Source organism: Salvelinus sp. IW2-2015, unplaced genomic scaffold (assembly GCF_002910315.2).
Source record: "Salvelinus sp. IW2-2015 unplaced genomic scaffold, ASM291031v2 Un_scaffold1997, whole genome shotgun sequence".
Classification (NCBI taxonomy): domain Eukaryota; kingdom Metazoa; phylum Chordata; class Actinopteri; order Salmoniformes; family Salmonidae; genus Salvelinus; species Salvelinus sp. IW2-2015.
In genome coordinates, this window is record NW_019943347.1 from 48,384 (window position 1) to 71,870 (window position 23,487).

Consider the following 23,487-nt stretch of genomic DNA (forward strand, 5'->3'; position numbering starts at 1 on the left):
TAAAGGGCAATGGGTTCTGTAACTAAGTATTTTTAGCCAAATCCTAATTGGTATGCCGAATTTTATGTTCCTTTTGATGGTGTAGAAGGCCCTTCTTGCCTTGTCTCTCAGCTCGTTCACAGCTTTGTGGAAGTTACCTGTGCTGATGTTTAGGCCGAGGTATGTATTGTTTTTTCTCTTTCTCGTCCCTCTTCCCTCTCCCCCTCTCTCTATATCTCCTTCTCTTTTTCCCTCTCTCTCATTTGCTCTCCTCTCTGTCTCTGTCTTCCCCTCTATCTCTGTCTCCCTCTCTCTACTTCTCTCCTCTCTCTCTCTCTCTCAGGGCTAGATTGATAGGGGCTTTGGTTAGGTACGGGGCTGTGGGATCGTGTGTCTGTCCACCAGCAGCTGCTCTCCCCTGTCATGACCGAGGCTGACAGGCCTGGACAGCAGTACTAGTGCTACATTAGCGTGTTAGCGTAGCCAGACCAAGGCTACGTCCCACGTGACACCCTATTCCTTTTACAGTGCACTACTTTTGACCAGGGTCCATAGGGCTTAGTGCCCTATGTAGGGAATAGGGTGTCATTTGGAATGGACACCAAGCCCTCTCGGAGTATAGCAGCAGCCTAAGGCGCCCCCTGGATAGACGGCAGGATTATCAATCCTACTACTGCACTGCAGCACAGTTTAATTAAATTGTGACATATAGGGGGTACTGAAATGAAACAAACTTGGATAAACCATATTGATGGTCTAATGAAGGACATTTCTTCTAATCATATGGAGACAACTGTTACAGGGAATAACTAGTATACCGTTTCCTGCGGTGTAATACAGTGTTGAAATATTACTTTTGTCCACAAAGAGGCAGTGTTGTCCCATTCTTCATTGCAAAACCATGCAACAGATACTGACTGTATTTTGAAATGAAGTTGAAAAGTGAGACCCTACTTTGTATTGTAATGAAACAGGCAGGGAGCAGGTCTCGAACCCTCGACCTTCTAGCCCGAAGTCCAGCGCGCGATCGACAGTGCCCCAAAAGCATGCTCGAGCGGCAAAGTCGATATCCACGCTTATAAACCCAGGGTCGTTACAGTATGTACATCTCTATTAAAGATATTTCATAAATTCACCACCAGATTAGGTTTATATCAGCCCTCGACAAAAGTCAGACAGGAACTAATGTAAGCGGAACGTCATTACGTACTGTGTGGTATCCTGCGGAAGGGATTACAAACGGCGCACTGCTGTTTGCCAGAACTGTTTCCTGTGTCAACATATCTTGCTAGCCGGAGCGAAAAGTACCCACATTCAACTATTGTATGGTAATGACAATAAGTATCATTTTATGACACTCTCTCAGTAATATTGTGTATGTCACTATATTGTAAGGTGTATTGGTAATCTGATTATGTAGTGGACTGGATTTTTTTTTTGGTACGTTGATTGTTCGTCAAACTGTAAGGCAACGACTGGTTAGCTAGCTAGCTAACAAGCTATTTTAGTGGACAGCTAGCTAGCTAATAGCTTCCGATAGCTTGGTGCTCAGCTGTTATTTGTACGGTTAGAGACTTGATGATGGGCGCGTTTCTGATTTCAGGGTTTCAAGTACATGTTAAAGATGTATTATAATGTCTAACGCTGTTCCCAATAACTAGTTAGCTAGCTAGTCACCTGACATTAGACATTTAGAATTGTGGCCGAAGTGATTTGAATAAATGTCGCTTTGTTTCAGGGACAAGAGTTTCGGATTTCAAGACAAAATGGGTGAGTGAATGTTAAGCTGACTTTAAAAATGTCACCAACATAATGGCAAAATTACCAATGAATTGAAACGCAGTTTAACAGTCTCACTTTTTCCTCTTCCCATCATCAGATGGTGAAGAGAAGGCCTATGGTGGCTGTGAAGGCCCAGATGCCATGTATGTGAAGCTGATCTCCTCTGATGGCCATGAGTTTATAGTGAAGAGGGAACACGCCTTGACTTCAGGGACCATCAAAGCCATGTTGAGTGGACCAGGTAAGTAGTGTTTGATATAGCAAAGAATCTACTGGTGTCCAGACGTAGAGCTGCTCCCTGGAGGCAGTGGTTCAATCCCCTGGTCTTCCACTCAATTTCTCTCCTGTAACCCTTTCATCCATCTCATATTCTGTTTGGTTGAGAGGGCCAGGAAAGCAGACATTCAAACTGTTGAGGCAGGGCGGGACAACATGTTTGATTTACATAAATAATACAAAAGGGTAATGCGATTGAAAAAGCCCATGATTGAATCAGCTTGCTAGTCCAATGAATCACATACTGTATATCCGTTGAACTAGCTGTATATCCGTTGAACCAGCTGTATATCCGTTGAACCAGCTGTATATCCGTTGAACTAGCTGTACACACATGTTCACTCATGCTCATAATAGGATCCTTTTCCCAACTTGCTCTCAATGCTTGTAGGCAGGAAGTGCCAGCGGTTAATCATTTTGAATAAACAGAAATGTTACTTCTGAACCACATCTCAGATCTATAAATCCTCATTCTGTGTATCAAACTAACAACGTTTCTTTCTTTTCTTCCCCCAGGTCAGTTTGCAGAGAATGAAACCAACGAAGTGAACTTCAGAGAGATCCCTTCCCATGTCCTGTCCAAGGTGTGCATGTACTTCACCTACAAGGTCCGCTACACCAACAGTTCCACAGAAATACCAGAGTTCCCCATCGCCCCTGAGATTGCCCTGGAACTACTCATGGCTGCAAACTTCTTGGATTGTTAACTCAAAGAAATGTAGCTACTGAAACTCTTTTTTAAAAATATTTGTTTTGACTATTTAACTTGTTTGCCATGTTGCTTCAGATATAAAACAAAACCGTGAATGATGAGTACTTTGTCAGTATGCTTTTAAGCTTTTGTTTATTTATATATATTTTTTTGCTACAGGCTTTATGTCCACCTTTTTTATTGGTTAGTAACGACTTTCATTTGAATATAATAAACACATATGGCTGCACCAGTTGCTCCAGAATGTGGCTAGCCCCTGGTAAACAATCGTTCCTTACCTCCCCACCACAATAAAGGATGTTTGAGTGTTTTGGTGCTTAATGGGTCCCTTGTGTGATAAGCATTTACAGGTTTATATTCAATTAGAACAGAATAGCTGTTGGAAGAGTTCATCACATCCATTTATCTTGCCTAATATAACGGTGTTGAATGACAGTTTTGGTCCATTGGGCCAACAACCTTTGTAATTTTTCACCACAGGGAGTTGGGAGTTATCTACTTCTGATGAGATATTCATTAGGTCATACCTGTGAACCTAACTGAATGAACCTACATCAACAGTAAAGTATCATGTCCAATCTCTATTCACAAAGCCTCAGAGTAGAAGTGCTGAGCTGGGAGACTCCAGTGGCGTAGGGGTCTAAGGCTGTGTCACAGCAAGCTGCGACCGGGAGACCAATGAGGTGGCGCGCAATTCACCCAGCGTCGTCCGGGTTAGAGGATGGTTTGGCTGGCCGGGATGTCCTTGTCCCATCGCGTTCTAGCGACTCCTTGTGGCGGGCCGGGCGCAATGCACGCTGACTTCAGTTGCCAGTAGTACTGTGTTTCCTCAGACACGTCGGTGCGGCTGGCTTTCGGGTTAAGCGTGCAGTGTGTCAGGAAGCAGTGCGGCTTGGCAGGGTCATGTTTCTGAGGACGCATGGCTCTCGACATACGGCTCTCCCGAGTCCGTACGGGCGTTGCAGCGATGGGACAAGACTGTGACTACCAATTGGATACCACGAAATTGGGGAGAAAAGGGTGGTATCTAGGATCAGTTTTGCATTTTAGTTCAAAATGAATGTCTGATCATGGATTTGCACGCTCCCTCCTTTTCGTTTTAAAACATGTGGATTTGTTTACAAAGGAGATGATTGTGGACTACAGGAAAAAGAGGACCGAGCATGCCCCCATTCTCATTGATGGGGCTGTAGTGGAGCAGGTTGAGAGCTTCAAGTTCCGGTAAGACGTAGCAGCATAGATGGATCAGTGGGTCTGTGTAAAGACCTGTTTAAAAGCCCCCCCCCCCCCCCCTGTCATCACATGATCACCTGCATTCAAAAGACCACCGACCACAATCTAAATCACAATAAGGTTCAGTTGTGGAACAACAGGGGGTTGGGGGAGGGGGGTGGTCTGCTCAGTGCTGTTTCAATAGGCTAGAATCACATTGTCACTCTTATTTTGTCTTCTAAACCAATCATTTGTCACTTTTTGTGAAGAGCCATTTAGGAGGAGCTGCTTGGCAAATTGAAAGGGGGTGATTATGTGATGACGGTGGGCCTTTAATGAAATAATGTCAAAAGTAAGGCCATGTTTAGTAAAGCTGAGAACATGGTCTGGCTCTGTAGACCTTCTGCATAGCATAAGGATATTTAGATCGATGTTAATTTTGAGGTACTTCTCCTTGGCGTCCCGCCACCAGATTCCAACCCACTTCCTCAAAATCTTGCTTTTGAGGTCCAGGATGTATCCATGTGTATTCTTAGTAGTCTTTAGTGAGTCCACTCCAAATTTCAGCCTTTTTTACACAAGTCTTCTGTAGCTATAAACCAACATAATTTTAGAGTATTCATTGTGTTATAAAAAATATTTGTACTTTACAATGGTGTACTTTCAAGGACAATTAGTAAGGTCAAAGATCTTGTAATCTGAGTACATCAGAACAAATAAGGTTGTGTATCACTTCCCTCATTGGTTTAGAGAAAGGAGATATACACTGAGAAGTTCCTGTTTATATTCAATCACTCACAGTTTCTTGAATCCCACGTCCTTGCCTACTTCTCAATCGTATGGTAGAAAAAAGGCCAGGGTCACGCCCCTCGGACCCTCTTCTCCAATAGGTTTTGAGAAGGAGGCAAAAGAGATAGGATGTAAGCAATTCAGGAAATGAATTTAGATAGACCTTGTGTTTGGACAATGTGTGAGTGTGAACAGGTGTGGGTGGGGCAGACTTGAGAAATTCTGTTGTTCAAAACGTCCTTCTCTAACCTCGACTTCAAATAGAGTGGGGACTTACACTATACAACGCCTTCAGGGAGTATTCACACCCCTCGACTTCAAATAGAGTGGGGACTTACTCATAGGGTCACGTCCTTCCCGGGGAGTAATTCACACCCCTCGACTTCATCAAATATGCCAGTGGGCGACACTTACACTAAACATACGTTCAGGCGAAGTAATTCAGCACCCTCGACTTCAAACTATTAGAGTGCGGGACTATACACTATAACAACGCTCTTCAGGAGTATTCACACCCCCTCGACTTTCAAATAGAGAGTGGGCGCACTTACACTATTACCAACGTCTTCAGGGAGTAGGTTTCACACCCCCTCGACTTCAAATAGAGTGGGGATCTTACACTATCCAACGCCTTAGGAGTATTCAGCACCCTCGACTTCAAATAGAGTGGGGACTTACACTGTACAACGCCTTCAGGAAGTATTCACACCCCTCGACTTCAAATAGAGTGGGGACTTACACTGTACAATGCCTTCAGGAAGTATTCACACCCCTCGACTTCAAATAGAGTGGGGACTTACACTATACAACGCCTTCAGGGAGTATTCAGACCCATTGACTTTCCCCCCCCAAAAAAACAATTGTGTTACAGCATGATTTTAGAATGGATTAAATTGAATTTTCATGTCACCGGCCTACACACAATACCCCATAATGACAAAGCGATAACAGGTGTTTAGAATTGTTTGCAAATGTATTAAAAATAGAAAAACAGAAATGCCTTATTTACATAAGTATTCAGACCCTTTTCTATGAGACTCAAAATTGAGCTCAGGTAAATCATTGATTATCCTTGAGATATTTCTACAACTTGATTGGAATCCACCTGTGATAAATTATATTGATTTGGACATGATTTGGAAAGGCACACACCTGTCGTAATGAGCATCACAAAATCAAGTCGTAATGAGCATCATGAAATCATGTCGTAATGAGCATCATGAAATCAACTAAATTGTAATCCTCCTTTGGCTGTCTGCATGTCAAACAAACCCCTAATGCAGGGTTTCCCAACCCTCTCCTCTGTGACCAATAGACCAATATGTGTAAACAAGTTCTGGTGGTCCCTGAGGACAGTACTGGAGTAATGTACAATGGACCATTATCTGTAACCAATTGCTAAATAGGGGGAAGTATCCTTGAGAAAATACGTAACCCTCCTGAAGTTGAGGTATTTACGAAGCTCCTTCAGTCACCTTGTGTTGAGGACGATGTCTGTGAGAGCCCTTTGTGATCCATTCCTTGGTGTGGTTGTCCCCCAGGCAGTCATGTTCACAATGTCCCAGTTGTCCATGTGTGTTCATTCCCCACATGGTGAGTAACACCCTTCCACAGGTCCTGACACATACAATCGCAATGCATGCATTCCCCACTTTGCCTATTGCAGAAATTATTTCAGCAACTCAGGGACGAGTGCTAGCTTCACAGCTAAGCATAATACAAGAGTAATAAATAAGACAAGATAAATATGACTGACAATAAATAAATAAACTCCTCGTACAACACCACCACAAGTGGTTGACAACCTCATTTGTCCACAGCATGACTTCTGCCTTTAATCTGTGGTTGACAACCTCCTTTGTCCACAGCATGACTTCTGCCTTTAATCTGTGTTGAAAAAACCAACCCTCCTTTGTCCACAGCATGACTTCTGCCTTTAATCTGTGGTTGACACATCCTTTGTCCACAGCATGACTTCTGCTTTAATCTGTGTTGACAACCTCCTTTGTCCCACAAGGATGAGTTCTGCCTTTAATCTATGGTTGACAACCTCCTTTGTCCACAGCATGATTCTGCTTTAATCTGTGGTTGACAACCTCCTTTTGTCACAGCATGACTTCTGCCTTTAATCTGTGGTGTGACAACCTCCTTTGTCCACAGCATGACTTCTGCTTTAATCTGTGGTTGACAACCTCCTTTGTCCACAGCATGACTTCTGCTTTAATCTGTGGTTGACAACTCCTTTGTCCACACAGCATGACTTCTGCCTTTAATCTGTGTTGACAACCCTCCTTTGTCCACAGGATGAACCTGGATGTTAAAAAATACTATTACCAAATTACAGTTTTTTTTAAACAAATAGATTTGTGTAAGCATGCGTACTTTAGTAGATGCCACACCATGTCTAAATAACATAAGAAGTTAAAAGATACAAGTCTGTGACATCCTTCATTGCATGTAGAGAAATACAACAAACCCATGAATAGGATTGGATTAACTCACACATTCAATGTGCTTGCTGTGCTTCTCAAACTGATTTGGACCTCAAAGGGTGGAAGGACTGGCAATCTTTACATGTTCCCCCCGGTTGTGGAACGGGACACTGATCCCCAGGCAGCACAAGAAAGTTTGTCAGATGTATTAAAATGTCTTTCATAAGTGACAGATGCATGCTTGCCAATGATGTCAGCCTCGAATCACTTGAGTGGGTCTGACGTGTCTGTGGATGGAGGTGCGTCTGTGGATGGAGGTGCGTCTGTGGATGGAGGTGCGTCTGTGGATGGAGGCGCGTCTGTGAATGGAGGCGTGTCTGTGGATGGAGGTGTGTCTGTGGATGGAGGCGTGTCTGTGGATGGAGGCGTGTCTGTGGATGGAGGCGTGTTGTGGATGAAGGCGTGTCTGTGGATGGAGGTGGTCTGTGGATGGAGGCGTGTCTGTGGATGGAGGCGTGTCTGTGGATGGAGGCGTGTCTGTGGATGGAGGCGTGTCTGTGGATGGAGGCGTTGTTGGAGGCATTGTTACCATGCACCTGCAGTAAGATAGCAGAAGCAGTGTGTGAGTTATCTCATTGTTACCAGGCACCTGCAGTAAGATAGCAGAAGCAGTGTGTGAGTTATCTCATTGTTACCAGGCACCTGCAGTAAGATAGCAGAAGCAGTGTGTGAGTTATCTCATTGTTACCATGCACCTGCAGTAAGATAGCAGAAGCAGTGTGTGAGTTATCTCATTGTTACCAGGCACCTGCAGTAAGTAGCAGAAGCAGTGTGCGAGTTATCTCATTGTTACATGCACCTGCAGTAAGATAGCAGAAGCAGTGTGTGAGTTATCTCATTGTTACCACGGCACCTGCAGTAAGATAGCAGAAGCAGTGTGCGAGTTATCTCATTGTTACCATGCACCTGCAGTAAGATAGCAGAAGCAGTGTGTGAGTTATCTCATTGTTACCATGCACCTGCAGTAAGATAGCAGAAGCAGTGTGTGAGTTTTCTCATTGTTACCATGCACCTGCAGTAAGATAGCAGAAGCAGTGTGTGAGTTATCTCATTGTTACCAGGCACCTGCAGTAAGATAGCAGAAGCAGTGTGCGAGTTATCTCATTGTTACCATGCACCTGCAGTAAGATAGCAGAAGCAGTGTGTGAGTTATCTCATTGTTACCAGGCACCTGCAGTAAGATAGCAGAAGCAGTGTGCGAGTTATCTCATTGTTACCATGCACCTGCAGTAAGATAGAAGCAGTGTGTGAGTTATCTCATTGTTACCATGCACCTGCAGTAAGATAGCAGAAGCAGTGTGTGAGTTATCTCATTGTTACCAGGCACCTGCAGTAAGATAGCAGAAGCAGTGTGTGAGTTCTCTCATTGTTACCAGGCACCTGCCAGTAGATAGCAGAAGCAGTGTGTGAGTTATCTCATTGTTACCATGCACCTGCAGTAAGATAGCGAAGCAGTGTGTGAGTTATCTCATTGTTACCATGCACCTGTAGTAAGATAGCAGAAGCAGTGTGTGAGTTATCTCATTGTTACCATGCACCTGCAGTAAGATAGCAGAAGCAGTGTGTGAGTTATCTCATTGTTACCATGCACCTGCAGTAAGATAGCAGAGCAGTGTGTGAGTTTATCTCATTGTTACCATGCACCTGCAGTAAGATAGCAGAAGCAGTGTGTGAGTTATCTCATTGTTACAGCACCTGCAGTAAGATAGCAGAAAGCAGTGTGTGAGTTATCTCATTGTTACCAGGCACCTGCAGTAAGATTTATTTATTTTTTTTTATTAACCTTTTATTTAACCAGGTAGGCAAATTGAGAACACGTTCTCATTTACAATTGCGACCTGGCCAAGATAAAGCAAAGCAGTTCGACACATACAAACAACACATAGTTACACATGGAGTAAAACAAACATATAGTCAATAATACAGTGAAAAAAAAATAAGTCTATATACAATGTGAGCAAGTGAGGTGAGATAAGGGAGGTGAAGGCAACCAAATATATGTATAAATAAATAAAATAAATAAATAAAAAATATAAAGGCCATGGAGGTGAAGTGAATACACACAGCAAGTAAAAATAAAACCTAAAAAAAAAACCCTGGAATGGTTGGTTTGCAGCGGAAGAAAGTGCAAAGTAGAGACAGAAAATAAATGGGGTGCAAAGGGCAATAAATTAATAAAATAAATACAGTAGGTAAAGGGTAGTTGTTTGGGCTAAATTGTAGATGGGTTATGTACAGGTGCAGTAATCTATGAGCTGCTCTGACAGCTGGTGCTTAAAGCTAGTGAGGGAGATAGGTGTTTCCAATTTCAGAGATTTTTGTAGTTCGTTCCAGTCATTGGCAGCAGAGAACTGGAAGGAGAGGCGTCCAAAGGAAGAATTGGTTTTGGGGGTGACTAGAGAGATATACCTGCTGGAGCGCGTGCTACAGATAGGTGCTGCTATGGTGACCAGCGCAGCAGAGATAAGGGGGACTTTACCTAGCAGGGTCTTGTAGATGACCTGGAACAGGGGTGGCGCGAGTATGAAGCGAGGGCCAGCCAACGAGAGTGTACAGGTCGCAGTGGTGGGTAGTATATGGGGCTTTTGGTGACAAAACGGATGGCACTGTGAATAGACTGCATCCAATTTATTGAGTAGGGTTTTGGAGGCTATTTTGTAAATGACATCACCGAAGTCGAGATTGGTAGGATGGTCAGTTTTACAAGGGTATGTTTGGCAGCATGAGTAAAGGATGCTTTGTTGCGGAATAGGAAGCCAATTCTAGATTTGACTTTGGATTGGAGATGTTTGATGTGAGTCTGGAAGGAGAGTTTACAGTCTAACCAGACACCTAGGTATTTGTAGTTGTCCACATATTCTAAGTCAGAACGTCCAAAGTAGTGATGTTGGACAGGCGGGCAGGGCAGGCAGCGATCGGTTGAAGAGCATGCATTTGGTTTTACTTGTATTTAAGAGCAGTTGGAGGCCACGGAAGGAGAGCTGTATGGCATTGAAGCTCGCCTGGAGAGTTGTTAAACAGTGTCAAAAGAAGGGCCAGAAGTATCCAGAATAGTGTCGTCTGCGTAGAGGTGGATCAGAGAATCACCAGCAGCAAGAGCGACATCATTGATGTATACAGAGAAGAGAGTCGGTCCAAGAATTGAACCCTGTGGACCCCCATAGAGACTGCCAGAGGCGGACAACAGACCTCCGATTTGACACACTGAACTCGATCAGAGAAGTAGTTGGTGAACCAGGCGAGGCAATCATTAGAGAAACCAAGGCTGTCGAGTCTGCCAATGAGGATGTGGTGATTGACAGAGTCAAAAGCCTTGGCCAGGTCAATGAATACGGCTGCACATATTGTTTCCTATCGATGGCGGTTAGATGTCGTTTATGACCTTGAGCGTGGCTGAGGTGCACCCATGACCAGCTCTGAACCAGATTGCATAGCGGAGAAGGTGTGGTGGGATTCGAAATGGTCGGTAATCTGTTTGTTGACTTGGCTTTCGAAGACCTTAGAAAGGCAGGGTAGGATAGATATAGGTCTGTAGCAGTTAGGGTCAAGGGTGTCCCCCCTTTGAAAGAGGGGATAACCGCAGCTGCTTTCCAATCTTTGGGGATCTCGGACGACACGAAAGAGAGGTTGAAGAGGCTAGTATAGGGGTGGCAACAATTTCAGCAGATAGTTTTAGAAAGAAAGGGTCCAGATTATCTAGCCCGGCTGATTTGTAAGGGTCCAGATTTTTGCAGCTCATTTAGGACATCAGCTGACTGTATTTGGGGAAGAAAATGGGGGAAGCTTGGGCGAGTAGCAGAGGGGAGGGCAGTGCTGTTGTCCGCGGGTAGGGGCAGCCAGATGGAAAGCATGGCCGCCGTGGAAAATGCTTATTGAAATTCTCAATTATAGTGGATTTGTCGGTGGTGACAGTGTTTCCTATCTTCAGAGCGGTTGGAAGCTGGAGGAGGTGTTCTTATTCTCCATGGACTTTACGGTGTCCAGAACTTTTTTGAATTTTGTTTTGCAGGAAGCAAATTTCTGCTTGAAAAAGCTAGCCTTGCTGTTCTAACTGCCTGTGTATATTGGTTTCTGGCTTCCCTGAAAAGTTGCATATCACGGGGGCTGTTCGATGCTAATGCAGAACGCCATAGGATGTTTTTCTGTTGGTTAAGGGCAGTCAGGTCAGGAGAGAACCAAGGGCTATATCTGTTCCTGGGTTCTAAATTTCTTGAATGGGGCATGCTTATTCAAGATGGTGAGAAGGCATTTTTAAAAAATGACCAGGCATCCTCTACTGACGGGATGAGATCGATATCCTTCCAGGATACCCGGCCAGGTCGGGGTAATGTCAAGATAGCAGAAGCAGTGTGTGAGTTATCTCATTGTTACCATGCACCTGCAATAAGATAGCTCACATGTGCAGGTGCCTTTTTGAATTTATGAGGCAATGGCCAAAATAATATCACGACGACAATGAAAATGTCAAACGGATCATGATAATTCCTTTTATGTGAGAGGAAGAATATGCTATTCGTCGTTGTAGTGATCGGGTAGTGTTTTATCCCTGCACCAATTTCACTGAAGCCTCTCAGGCATCTGGCCAGCTCTCCTGGCTCCCTCCCAGCAGTGGAGAGGCTGTGTCTATGACCTAAAAAGGTTATTTGGGAGTCAGATTACCAGGCGCTCTGCAATAACCCTGCTGACATGGATCCATTTTGCTCACGGGGACATGAATAGGAGGAATAATATCTAAACACACGGGTTCACCCAGAAAATCTATCTGTTCAGAATGAAACAATATAACACCTGGTATGTGTGAATGTCACCCAAAACAGATTTTTTGTTGTTGTGGAAATTGTAATAATAAAAAATGTCTCAGTGTGTGCTGACTGAGGTACAGTGTGACAATGAGTGTGTTGTTGGGCTGGTATTCAACAGCCTGTAATACGAGCATCAATGTTATTCACTTTTCCACACCTAAAAGTGGTTATGATTATCTACAGGAAAATCTGTGGAATTTGAGAAACAGTTTGAAAGGGCCCTTTATCTTGATGCAACTACTAGAGGTCATTGGGCTTTTTTTCAGTACAGTTTCTAGTCCACCAAGTGACATCTCAATTGAATTCACGTTTCCGATTAAATGCGCTGCTCAAGGATTCAATACAAGAGTCGTTGGTTCGCTTTTCTGTTGCCCAGCACAGTACATACTGGGAAGGGAAATAATTGTCTCACTACATTTTCACAACGCTTACCGCAATCAGCGCACTTTTGTTTTGTTTTTGTTCCGTCAACACAACGCTTCCCCCATCCCATGTGATACCCTGACGTAGCGTTTCGTTCTGCGTTGCCCTGATGCAGGGGGTTTCCATCATGGCGTCGATGCAGGTAGGAATTCTACAGACAGTGATCACCTTCTATTGTGTTTATCTTTTCTTCTGTTATTTCAACACATTTTTTAAATCAGTATGTGTATATAACTAACATAAGTCTGTTTAAGATGCGAGTTGTCGTTTTAACCGTTATTTTATAGTTCAACGCCTGCATCTAGTTATCATGAACAGCTAGGAAGAACAGAGTTGCTAACGACGTTAGCAAGCTAACGTTAGCTAGTTAGAACCTTGGAGTTGGACTCTCAGTTTCACGTTTTAAATAGTTAGCTAGCAAACTTAACTGACAAACATAGCAACCGGTAGTTATGGGTACAGTGACATGGCGACGAGCAACATAAGCAGCTAGCTAGCATACTAACGTTAGCTARCTAAAGTTCGCGATGTCAGGTGGCTGACTGGGTCAGCTTGTCTGAATTCATGAAGTGGATTAGCTAGCTCTGTGTTCTGAGTATCCAGGCAACTGGTTGTCCAAATTTTAGCTAGCTGTTATGATCGTAAACACTTTTAAGCTAATAGCTGTGAAACGTTAGTTATATTACTGCTAGTGTAGACACAGAGTTAATGCTAGTATCAGACGCAAGGTTAAGGCGTCCGTATACATACACTATATATTCAAAAGTATATGGACACGATTTCAAATGAGTGGATTCGGCTATTTCAGCCACAAACGTTGCTGACAGGTATGAAATCAAACACACCGCCATGCAATCTCCATAGACAAACATTGTCAGTAGAATGCCCTTACTGAAGCGCTCAGTGACTTTCAATGTGGCACCGTCATAGGATGCCACCTTTCCAACAAGTCAGTTTATCAAATTTCTGCACTGCTAGAGCTGCACCCAGTGTTGTTATTATTGTGAAGTGGAAACATTAACGAGCAACAACGGCGCAGCCACGAAGTGGTAGGCCACACAAGCTCACAGAACGGAACCGCCGAGTGCTGAAGCCCGTAGCACGTAWAAATCGTCTGTCCTCAGTTGCAACACTCACTACCAAGTTCCAAACTGCCTCTGGAAGCAACGTCAGCACAAGAACTGTTCGTTGAGAGCTTCGGGATATGGGTTTCCATGGCCGAGCAGCCGCACACATGCGCAATGCCAAGCCTTGGCTGTAGTGGTGTAAAGCTCACCTTTATTGGAGCAGTGGAAACACGTTCTCTGAATTACGCTTCTGGCAGTCCGACGAACAAATCTGGGTTTGGCGGAGGCCAGGAGAACGCTACTGCCGACTACATAGTGCCAACTGTAAAGTTTGGAGGTGGAGGAATAATGGTCTGGGGCTTTTTTTCATGGTTCGGGCCCCTTAGTTCTAGTGAAGGGAAATCTTATCGCTACAGCATACAATGACATTCCAGATGATTCTGTGCTTCCAACTTTACATCAAATGTATTTATAAAGTCCTTTTTACATCAGCAGTGATGTCACAAAGTGCTGAACAGAAACCCAGCCTAAAACCCCCAAACAGCAAGCAATGCAGAGGTAGGAGCACGGTGGCTAGGAAAAACTCCCTAGAAAAGCCAGAACCTAGTGTCATGACGTGGCCCTTTCTGGGTTTAGATTGTGGCTTTCCCCTCTCTCATTCTTTCCTACACCCAGGTTCTGTTATCCAATTTGTAAGTCGCTCTGGATAAGAGCGTCTGCTAAATGACTTAAATGTAAATGTAAATCTCAGGTTGTAAATTCCTGGCAGAGACTGTCTCCCCCTGGCCATGCAGAAAGAGAGAATATGGAGAGAGAACAAGGGATTTCACTTGGCCGAACTCCTAAATCCCCAAAATGGCCGAACTCCTAAATCCCCAAAATGGGAGAATTAAACTATGTGTCCACTTGTGGGAAGGGTCCGTGGACACGTAGGGGATCGATATGATGAGTGTGTTTCATTTGGTGACCTCATGGAAGACAGGAAACACACACAACTATCTCTGAATGTGTACATTTCTCAATTATGGGGTTTGCATCTAATTCTTGTAGAAAATGAATGAGTAAAGATTAAAGTATTTGTGAAATGTAATGTGATTTTAACCTTTTAGAATGAGAGGATTGTATTCCCTGTAAAGTTTAACTAGTCAGCGGCCACGCCCCCGTGAGCACAGACATGATCAGTCGTCATGGAACCGCCCTTTTCTATTGTTACGAATAAACCCCCTCCTGAGGAAATCCTCTTCAGACTTAGCAACCCCCCCCCCAGTGGTTGCAATGGTTGAGTACCAAGACTAGAAAACCATACCACGTGGCGCATTGGCTACACGGCTGGGAATGGTTAAGCTCTGAGACTATCGATCCCTAAGGAATAAGAGCAAATCTTAGATACTAATTACTAGTCTGCAGCTAGAAATGTAAACCTGGGATGCGAATACCGACAACCGCCGAAACATCTACTCTAAGAGCAATGGACACCTGACGTATCCAATACAACAGACACTGTCAGGAGCCGCCGATAGAGCCACCACCATGAGTAGCCAGAGACTCTGATGAACTGACTCTCCCGCAGACGGACCCACGATTCCAACAGAGAAGACATTTACATTTTACATTTAAGTCATTTAGCAGACGCTCTTATCCAGAGCGACTTACAAATTGGTGCATTCACCTTATGATATCCAGTGGAACAACCACTTTACAATAGTGCATCTAACTCTTTTAAGGGGGGGGGTTAGAAGGATTCACTGGATGTAGTACGCCTATTGCCTAGTGGTAGTTCTACTAAAGAGGTGGGGTTTCAGGTGTCTCCGAGAGGGTGGTGATTGACTCCGTGACCAACAACGAAAAAATGGGCGTAAATATAGTATATGCAATTATTCCAGAGTGAGCGAGCGTTTATTTTCAAAGGATTAGCATTTCAATGAATATAATATTATCCACTGTGTGTAGTGATCCATTTAGTCTTTCCCGCTCATTAATCGGTCCACACCCACTTTTCTTTCTATCATCCAGCCGTCATATCGGGAGACTAATTGATCAGATATTAAAGTATCTGAAGAGTTATTTTCGGAAAATGATATCTTTGTAACCTGAACATTTTCCATGGTGCCCCGACTTCCTAGTTAATTAAATGTACATGATTAGTTTATCACGTAATAATAATTACAGAGATTTGATTTGATAAAATAACAGTCTTCACCTTAATGATACTGAAAGACATGACACTATGATGAAACCTAGAGCGGAAAACCAGGCTCTGAGGCGTGACCAGTCCTCTACTGGCTGTACGGGAGACCAGAGGACCAGGCTCTGAGGGGTGACCATGTCTTACTGGCTGTACTGGGTAGAGAGGAACCAGGCTCTGAGGGTGACCAGTCCTCTACTGGCTGTACTGGGTAGAGAGGAACCAGGCTCTGAGGGGTGACCAGTCCTCTACTGGCTGTACTGGGTAGAGAGGAACCAGCTCTGAGGGGTGACCAGTCCTCTACTGGCTGTACTGGGTAGAGAGGACCAGGCTCTGAGGGGTGACCAGTCCTCTACGGCTGTACTGGGTAGACCAGAGGAACCAGGCTCTGAGGGGTGACCAGTCCTCTACTGGCTGTACTGAGTGGGTAGACAGAGGAACCAGGCTCTGAGGGGTGACCAGTCCTCTACTGGCTGTACTGGGTAGACCAGAGGAACCAGGCTCTGAGGGTGTGACCAGTCCTCTACTGGCTGTACTGGGTAGAGAGGAACCAGGCTCTGAGGGGTGACCAGTCCTCTACTGGCTGTACTGGGTAGAAGAGGAACCAGGCTCTGAGGGGTGACCAGTCCTCTACTGCTGTACTGGTAGACCGAGGAACAGGCTCTGAGGGGTGACCATCTCTACTGGCTGTACTGGGTAGAGAGGACCAGGCTCTGAGGGGTGACCAGTCCTCTACTGGCTGTACTGGTAGACCAGAGGAACCAGGCTCTGAGGGTGACCAGTCCTCTACTGGCTGTACTGGGTAGAGAGGAACCAGGCTCTGAGGGGTGACAGTCCTCTACTGGCTGTACTGGTAGACCAGGAACCAGGCTCTGAGGGGTGACCAGTCCTCTACTGGCTGTACTGGGTAGAGAGGAACCAGGCTCTGAGGGTGACCAGTCCTCTACTGGCTGTACTGGGTAGACCAGAGGAACCAGGCTCTGAGGGGTGACCAGTCCTCTACTGTGTACTGGGTAGACCAGAGGAACCAGGCTCTGAGGGGTGACCAGTCCTACTGGCTGTACTGGTAGAGAGGAACCAGCTCTGAGGGGACCAGTCCTCTACTGGCTGGTACTGTAGACCAGAGGAACCAGGCTCTGAGGGGTGACCAGTCCTCTACTGGCTGTATGGGTAGACGAGAGGAACCAGGCTCTGAGGGGTGACCAGCTCCTCTACTGGCTGTACTGGTAGACCAGAGGAACCAGGCTCTGAGGGGTGACCAGTCCTCTACTGGCTGTACTGGGTAGAGAGGAACCAGGCTCTGAGGGGTGACCAGTCCTCTTCTGGCTGTGCCGGGTAGAGATTATAACAGAACATGGCCAAGATGTTCAAATGTTCATAGATGACCAGCAGGGTCAAATAATAATAATAATCATCACAGTGGTTGTAGAGGGTGCAACAAGTCAGCACCTCAGGAGTAAATGTCAGTTGGCTGTTCATAACCGATCATTCAGAGTTAGAGACAGCAGGTGCGGTAGAGAGAGAGTCCAAAACAGCAGGTCTGGGACAGGTAGCACGTCCAGTGAACAGGTCAGGGTTCCATGGCCACAGGCAGAACAGTTGAAACTGGAGCAGCAGCATGACCAGGTGGACTGGGGACAGCACGGAGTCATCAGGCCAGGTAGTCCTGAGGCATGGTCTCAGGTCCTCAGGGAGGGAGGGGGAGAGAGGGAGAGAGGGAATTAGAGGGAGCATACTTAAATTCACACAGGACACTGGTTAAGACCTGAGACAAACTCCAGATATAACAGACTGACCCTAGCCCCCCGACACACAAACTATTGCAGCGTAAATACTGGAGGCTGAGACAGGAGGGGTCGGAAGACACTGTGGCCCTGTCCGACAATACCCCTGGACAGGGCCAAACAGGCAGGATATAACCTCACCCACTTTGCCAAGGCACAGCCCCCACACCACTAGAGGGATATCTTCAACCACCAACCTACTACCCTGAGACAAGGCTGAGTATAGCAATACAAGATGGCCTCGCAGTAGGACGTGTGTGTTTTGTCTTTGTCTTATCCCGTGTAAATAGCCGGGCTTTTTCGTATATATCCTCATCTCGCTTTCTATCTACGAACTAAATATACTTTCCTGCAACCCGCCTCACCCAATGTGGTACGGATCTGCTATTTTTATTCTTTATAACAGGAACTTCCATCAGGAGCTAGCCAGCAAACTAGCTACTAGTCTTTGTTAGCCACGGCTAGCGTTCTTCACCTTTTCCTCGGTCACCAGCCAGCCTTAGCCCGGACAACACCTGCCAGTCTGCACAGCGCGATATCAATCCCAGAGCATATCGTACTGCTTCTCTCTACCACATCACCGGATGCCTGCCGCTCTGGATCATTACACCGGATCATCGCAGCTAGCTAGCTGCAAACGAATGGCTACTGTTAGCTAAAGCCTCTGTCCCGAAGCAAGCACCAGCTAGCCTCGAGCTAGGCCCATATACCAGCTAATTCTAGGGCCACAATACCTCCTTTGCCAATTGGCCTGGACCCTTTATTGTCGACACAGAGTCCCGCCGATCCATCACGACTGGTCTGCCGACGTGATCGCCCGATGTGGTCTCAACAGGCTATTCTGTTACAATGTCGCCAAAGAACCATCTACTAGCCCCGGCCCGCTAGCTTTTCTGAACGCTGTGTTCCCTGCTCGCCTAGCGTAGTAGTGACGACCAAACGGCACCCTGTCTCACCTATTGCTGCTCTTTTGACCCTATGATCACTCGGCTACACAGCTGATGCCCCCTGGACTGTTTCAATAACACGGTACTTCATTTTGTTTACCTGTCGGTCCCAGCCTCGTACTCAGGTCCTGTCATTTACCCGTTGTTGTCTTAGCTCTCCTGATCAACACCTGTGATTGCTTTATGCCTCTCTCTAATGTCAATATGCCTTGTCTATTGCTGTCTTGGCTAGTTCTTAATGTTTTATTTCACTGTAGAGCCCTCAGTCCCGCTCAAAATGCCTTAGATAGGTAGGTCTTTCGTCCCACTCCACACACATGCGGGGACCTCACCTGGCTTAACTGGTGCCTCCAGAGACAAAACCTCTCATCACTCAACGCCTAGGTTTACCTCCACTGTACTCACGTCCTACCATACCCTTGTCTGTACATTATAAATCTATTCTACCACGCCCAGAAATCTGCTCCTTTTATTCTCTGTCCCCAACGCACTAGACGACCAGTTCTTATAGCCTTTAGCCGTACCCTTATCCTGCTCCTCCTCTGTTTCTCTGATGTAGAGGTTAACCCAGGCCTTGTAGCCCCCAGTTCCACTCCTATTCCCCAGGTGCTCTCATTTGTTGACTTTGGTAACCGTAAAAGACTTGGTTTCATGCATGTTAACATCAGAAGCTTCCTCCCTAAGTTTGTTTTATTCACACCTTTAGCACACTCTGCCAACCCTGATATCCTAGCCTTGTCTGAATCCTGGCTTAGAAGGCCACCAAAAATTCTGAAATTTCCAACTACAACATTGTCCACCAAGATAGAACTGCCAAAGCGGGTGGAGTTGCAATCTACTGCAGAGATATCCCGCAGAGTTCTGTCATACTATCCAGGTCGGTACCCAAACAGTTCGAGCATCTATTTTTAAAAATCCACCTTTCCAGAAATAAGTCTCTCACTGTTGCCGCTTGTTATAGACCCCCCTCAGCCCCCAGCTGTGCCCTGGACACCATATGTGAATTAATTGCCCCCATTTATCTTCAAAGTTTGTACTGTTAGGGGACCTAAACTGGGATATGCTTAACATCCGGCCGTCCTACAATCTAAGTTAGATGCTCTCAATCTCACACAAATTATCAAGGAACCTACCAGGTACAACCCTTAATCCATAAACACGGGCACCTTCATATCATCCTGACCAACCTCCCCTCTAAATACACCTCTGCTGTCTTCAACCAGGATCTCAATGATCACTGCCTGCGTCCGCAATGGATCCGCGGTCAAACGACCACCCCACATCACTGTCAAACGCTCCCTAAAACACTTCAGCGAGCAGGCCTTTTCTAATCAACCTGGCCCGGGTATCCTGGAAGGATTTTGACCTCATTCCGTCAGTAGAGGATGCCTGGTTATTCTTTTAAAAGTGCTTTCCTCACCATCTTAAATAAGCCCCTTTCGAGAAATGTAGAACTAAGGTAAAACAAACGCCAACAAAACAAAAACAGGAACGCCACAAAATGTCGTCATATGAACTGGGAAGCTACAGGCTTTTATTTAGCACTACTCTCCAAGCTAGAGGATATTACGACACATCCAGCTGGCTTGATTTGTATCTAGTCTATGAGCACTGACAGGTCTTTGGAGATTTGTTACATCAGTTTAGCTACACGTTTCATGTTTACAGTTTTAAACATTTTTTAAAATGAAAATCTGAAATTGGACCTCCCAATATTATAATCTGGCTACATCTTAAACATGTTTTTTCTTCTCTTACAGAAAAGGCTACAAAAGGAACTAATGGCTTTGCAAAATGATCCGCCCCCTGGAATGACGCTCAATGAGAAAAGTGTACAGAACACAATCACACAGTGAGTGTACATCAGCTTGCTGACTCTTATGTGTCCTAGTGTGGATATGCATGTCTTGCTTTGTTGCACAGATCTATAACATTTCCCACTGGCTCATTTCATTGTGAAGAAGATGAACACACACCAAGTACCTGCTCAGTACTCAGGGGCGTCAGTATGGATCCATCATGTATAGAAGATAACACAGTACACACCAGAACTGGCTCAGTACTCAGGGGCGTCAGTATGGATCCATCATGTATAGAAGATAACACAGTACACACCAAGTACCTGCTCAGTACTCAGGGGCGTCAGTATGGAATATCATGTAAGAAGATAACACAGTACACACCAAGTACCTGCTCAGGTACTCAGGGGCGTCAGTAGGACCATCATGTATAGAAGATAACACAGTACACACCAAGTACCTGCCTCAGTACTCAGGGGCGTCAGTATGGATCCATCATGTATAGAAGATAACACAGTACACACCAAGTACCTGCTCAGTACTCAGGGGCGTCAGTATGGATCCATCATGTATAGAAGATAACACAGTACACACCAAGTACCTGCTCAGTACTCAGGGGCGTCAGTATGGATCCATCATGTATAGAAGATAACACAGTACACACCAAGTAACCTGCTCAGTATCAGGGGCGTCAGTATGGATCCATCATGTATAGAAGAAAATACAGTACACACCAAGTACCTGCTCAGTACTCAGGGGCGTCAGTATGGATCCATCATGTATAGAAGAAAACACAGTACACACCAAGTACAGGTGGTTAGATAGCTTTTTACAATGTATTTAACAAGGGAGGACAGTTGAGCACAAATTCTTATTTACAATGACGGCCTACTAAAAGGCAAAAGGCCTCCTGCGGGGGCTGGGATTAAAAATACAATAAAATATAGGTCAAAACAGACATCACGACAAGAGAGACAACACTACATAAAGAGAGACCTAAGACGACGACAACAGCATGGTAGCAACACATGACAACAACATAACATGGCAGCAGCGCAAAACATGGTACAAACATTATTGGGCACAGTCAACAGCACAAAGGGCAAGAAGGTAGAGGCAACAGTTGTTATTTTTTATTTAACTAGGCAAGTCAGTTAAGAACAAATTCTTAACTACAATGAAGGCCTGCACCCGGCCAAACTCGGACGACGCTGGCCTAATTGTGCGCTGCCCTATGGGACTCCCAATCACGGCCGGATGTGATACAGCCTGGATTCGAACCAGGGACTACTGTAGTGACGCTTCTTGCATTGAGATGCAGTGCCTTAGACCTCTGCGCCTCTTGGGAACAATACATCACGCGAAGCAGCCACAACTGTCAGTAAGGGTGTCCATGATTGAGTCTTTGAATAAAGAGATGGAGATAAAACTGTCCAGTTTGAGTGTTTGTTGCAGCTCGTTCCAGTCGCTAGCTGCAGAGAACTGAAAAGAGGAGCGACCCAGGGATGTGTGTGCTTTGGGGACCTTTAACAGAATGTGACTGGCAGAACGGGTGTTGTATGTGGAGGATGAGGGCTGCAGTAGATATCTCAGATAGGGGGGAATGAGGTCTAAGAGGGTTTTATAAATAAGCATCAACCAGTGGGTCTTGGAACGGGTATACAGCGATGACCAGTTTACAGAGGAGTACAGAGTGCACTGATGTGTCCTATAAGGAGCATTGGTGGCAAATCTGATGGCCAAATGGTAAAGAACATCAAGCCGCTCGAGAGCACCCTTACCGGCCGTTCTATAAATTACGTCTCCGTAATCTAGCACGGGTAGAATGGTCGTCTGAATCAGGGTTAGTTTGGCAGCTGCGGTGAAAGAGGAGCGGTTACGATAGAGGAAACCAAGTCTAGATTTAACTTTAGCCTGCAGCTTTGATATGTGCTGAGAGAAGGACAGTGTACAGTCTAGCCATACTCTCAAGTACTTGTATGAGGTGACTACCTCAAGCTCTAAACCCTCAGAGGTAGTAATCACACCGGTGGGGAGAGGGGCATTCTTCTTACCAAACCAAACCACATGACATTTGTTTTGGAGGTGTTCAGAGCTCCCATTCCCCCATCCTTCACAGTAGAGGCATCAAACAAAGGTCTAAAGACTGTTGACATCTAGTGGAAGCCTTAGGAAGTGCAATATGACCCCATTTCCACTCTATCTTGGATAGGCAAAGAGTTGAAAGACTACAAACCTCAGATTTCCCACTTCCTGGTTGGATATTTTCTCAGGTTTTTGCCTGCCATATAAGTTCTGTTATACTCACAGACATCATTCAACCAGTTTTAGAAACTTCAGAGTGTAACTAATTATATGCATATTCTAGCTTTTAGGACTGAGTAGCAGGCAGTTTACTCTGGGCACTTTTTTATCCAATCTACTCAATACTGCCCTCCTGTCCCAAAGAAGTTAATGAAGTGGTGATTAAAGAGCTCAGCAATGTCCTTCTTGTCAGTAACAACCACATCATCAACATTAAGGGACATGGGCAGCTGTGAGGAGGAGTGTTTATCCTCCAGGTCTTTAACCGTTTTCCAGAATTTCTTGGGGTTAGACCCACAGAGAGAGAACTGCTCCTAAAGTAACTAATGTTGGCCTTCCGGATAGCCTGAGAGCATTTATTTCTCATTTGCCTGAACGAGAGCCAGTCAGCCTGAGTATGCGTGTGCAGAGCCTTTCGCCAAATGGAATTCTTGAGGTGGAGTAACTCTGCCAGATCACGGTCGAACCAGGGGCTGAACCTGTTTTTAATTCTAATTTTCTTTATGGGGGCGTGTTTGTTAACAATACCACTAAAMATATTTTTAAAAGCAAGGTCCAAGCGTCTTCGACGGAGGGGATCAAGCTGATTCTATACCAATTTACAGAGGCCAGGACATGAAGGAAGGCTTGCTCATTTAAGTTGTTTTTTAATAGTGACAAAGTCTAATGTCCTCTTCAGATACACCCAGAGATAAGGAAGCTGACTGCCTCTCTAGCCACGGCCATCCTGCTGGGCTGTGGATCAAACAAGGTCATCCCAGACCCACTGACTGGTACACTAGCTATTGTCGCATTCACGTGCTAGTCGGAACTAGGAAACTTGGAAATGTCAGACTTGCTTACTGGTTGTAGTTATACACGTACCGCGTTCAACCAGTTAGCAAGTTGGACATTTCCTAGTTCCGACTAGCACATGAACACGACATAAAGCATA

The 23,487-nt window shown here is 45.2% G+C and overlaps 2 protein-coding genes across 2 annotated transcripts in view; both read left to right on the plus strand.

Annotated features, from left to right (window-relative positions):
- Window positions 1-1,156: 1,156 nt before the first annotated feature.
- LOC112072668 (elongin-C) lies at window positions 1,157-3,059 on the plus strand. Its single transcript, XM_024140055.2, has 4 exons — window positions 1,157-1,307; window positions 1,718-1,749; window positions 1,859-2,002; window positions 2,554-3,059. Exons 2-4 carry the CDS (start codon window positions 1,746-1,748, stop codon window positions 2,742-2,744), a joined length of 339 nt encoding a protein of 112 aa, XP_023995823.1. The 5' UTR covers window positions 1,157-1,307; window positions 1,718-1,745; the 3' UTR covers window positions 2,745-3,059.
- A 9,443-nt stretch (window positions 3,060-12,502) lies between these two features.
- The window catches only part of LOC112072669 (probable ubiquitin-conjugating enzyme E2 W-B), a 45,758-nt gene continuing 34,773 nt past the window's right edge, over window positions 12,503-23,487 (plus strand). Inside the window, exons 1-2 of the mRNA XM_024140056.2 lie at window positions 12,503-12,609; window positions 20,211-20,302. Of these exons, the coding sequence (XP_023995824.1) occupies window positions 12,577-12,609; window positions 20,211-20,302 (125 nt within the window). The 5' untranslated portion in view covers window positions 12,503-12,576. The remainder of the gene's footprint in view (window positions 12,610-20,210; window positions 20,303-23,487) is intronic.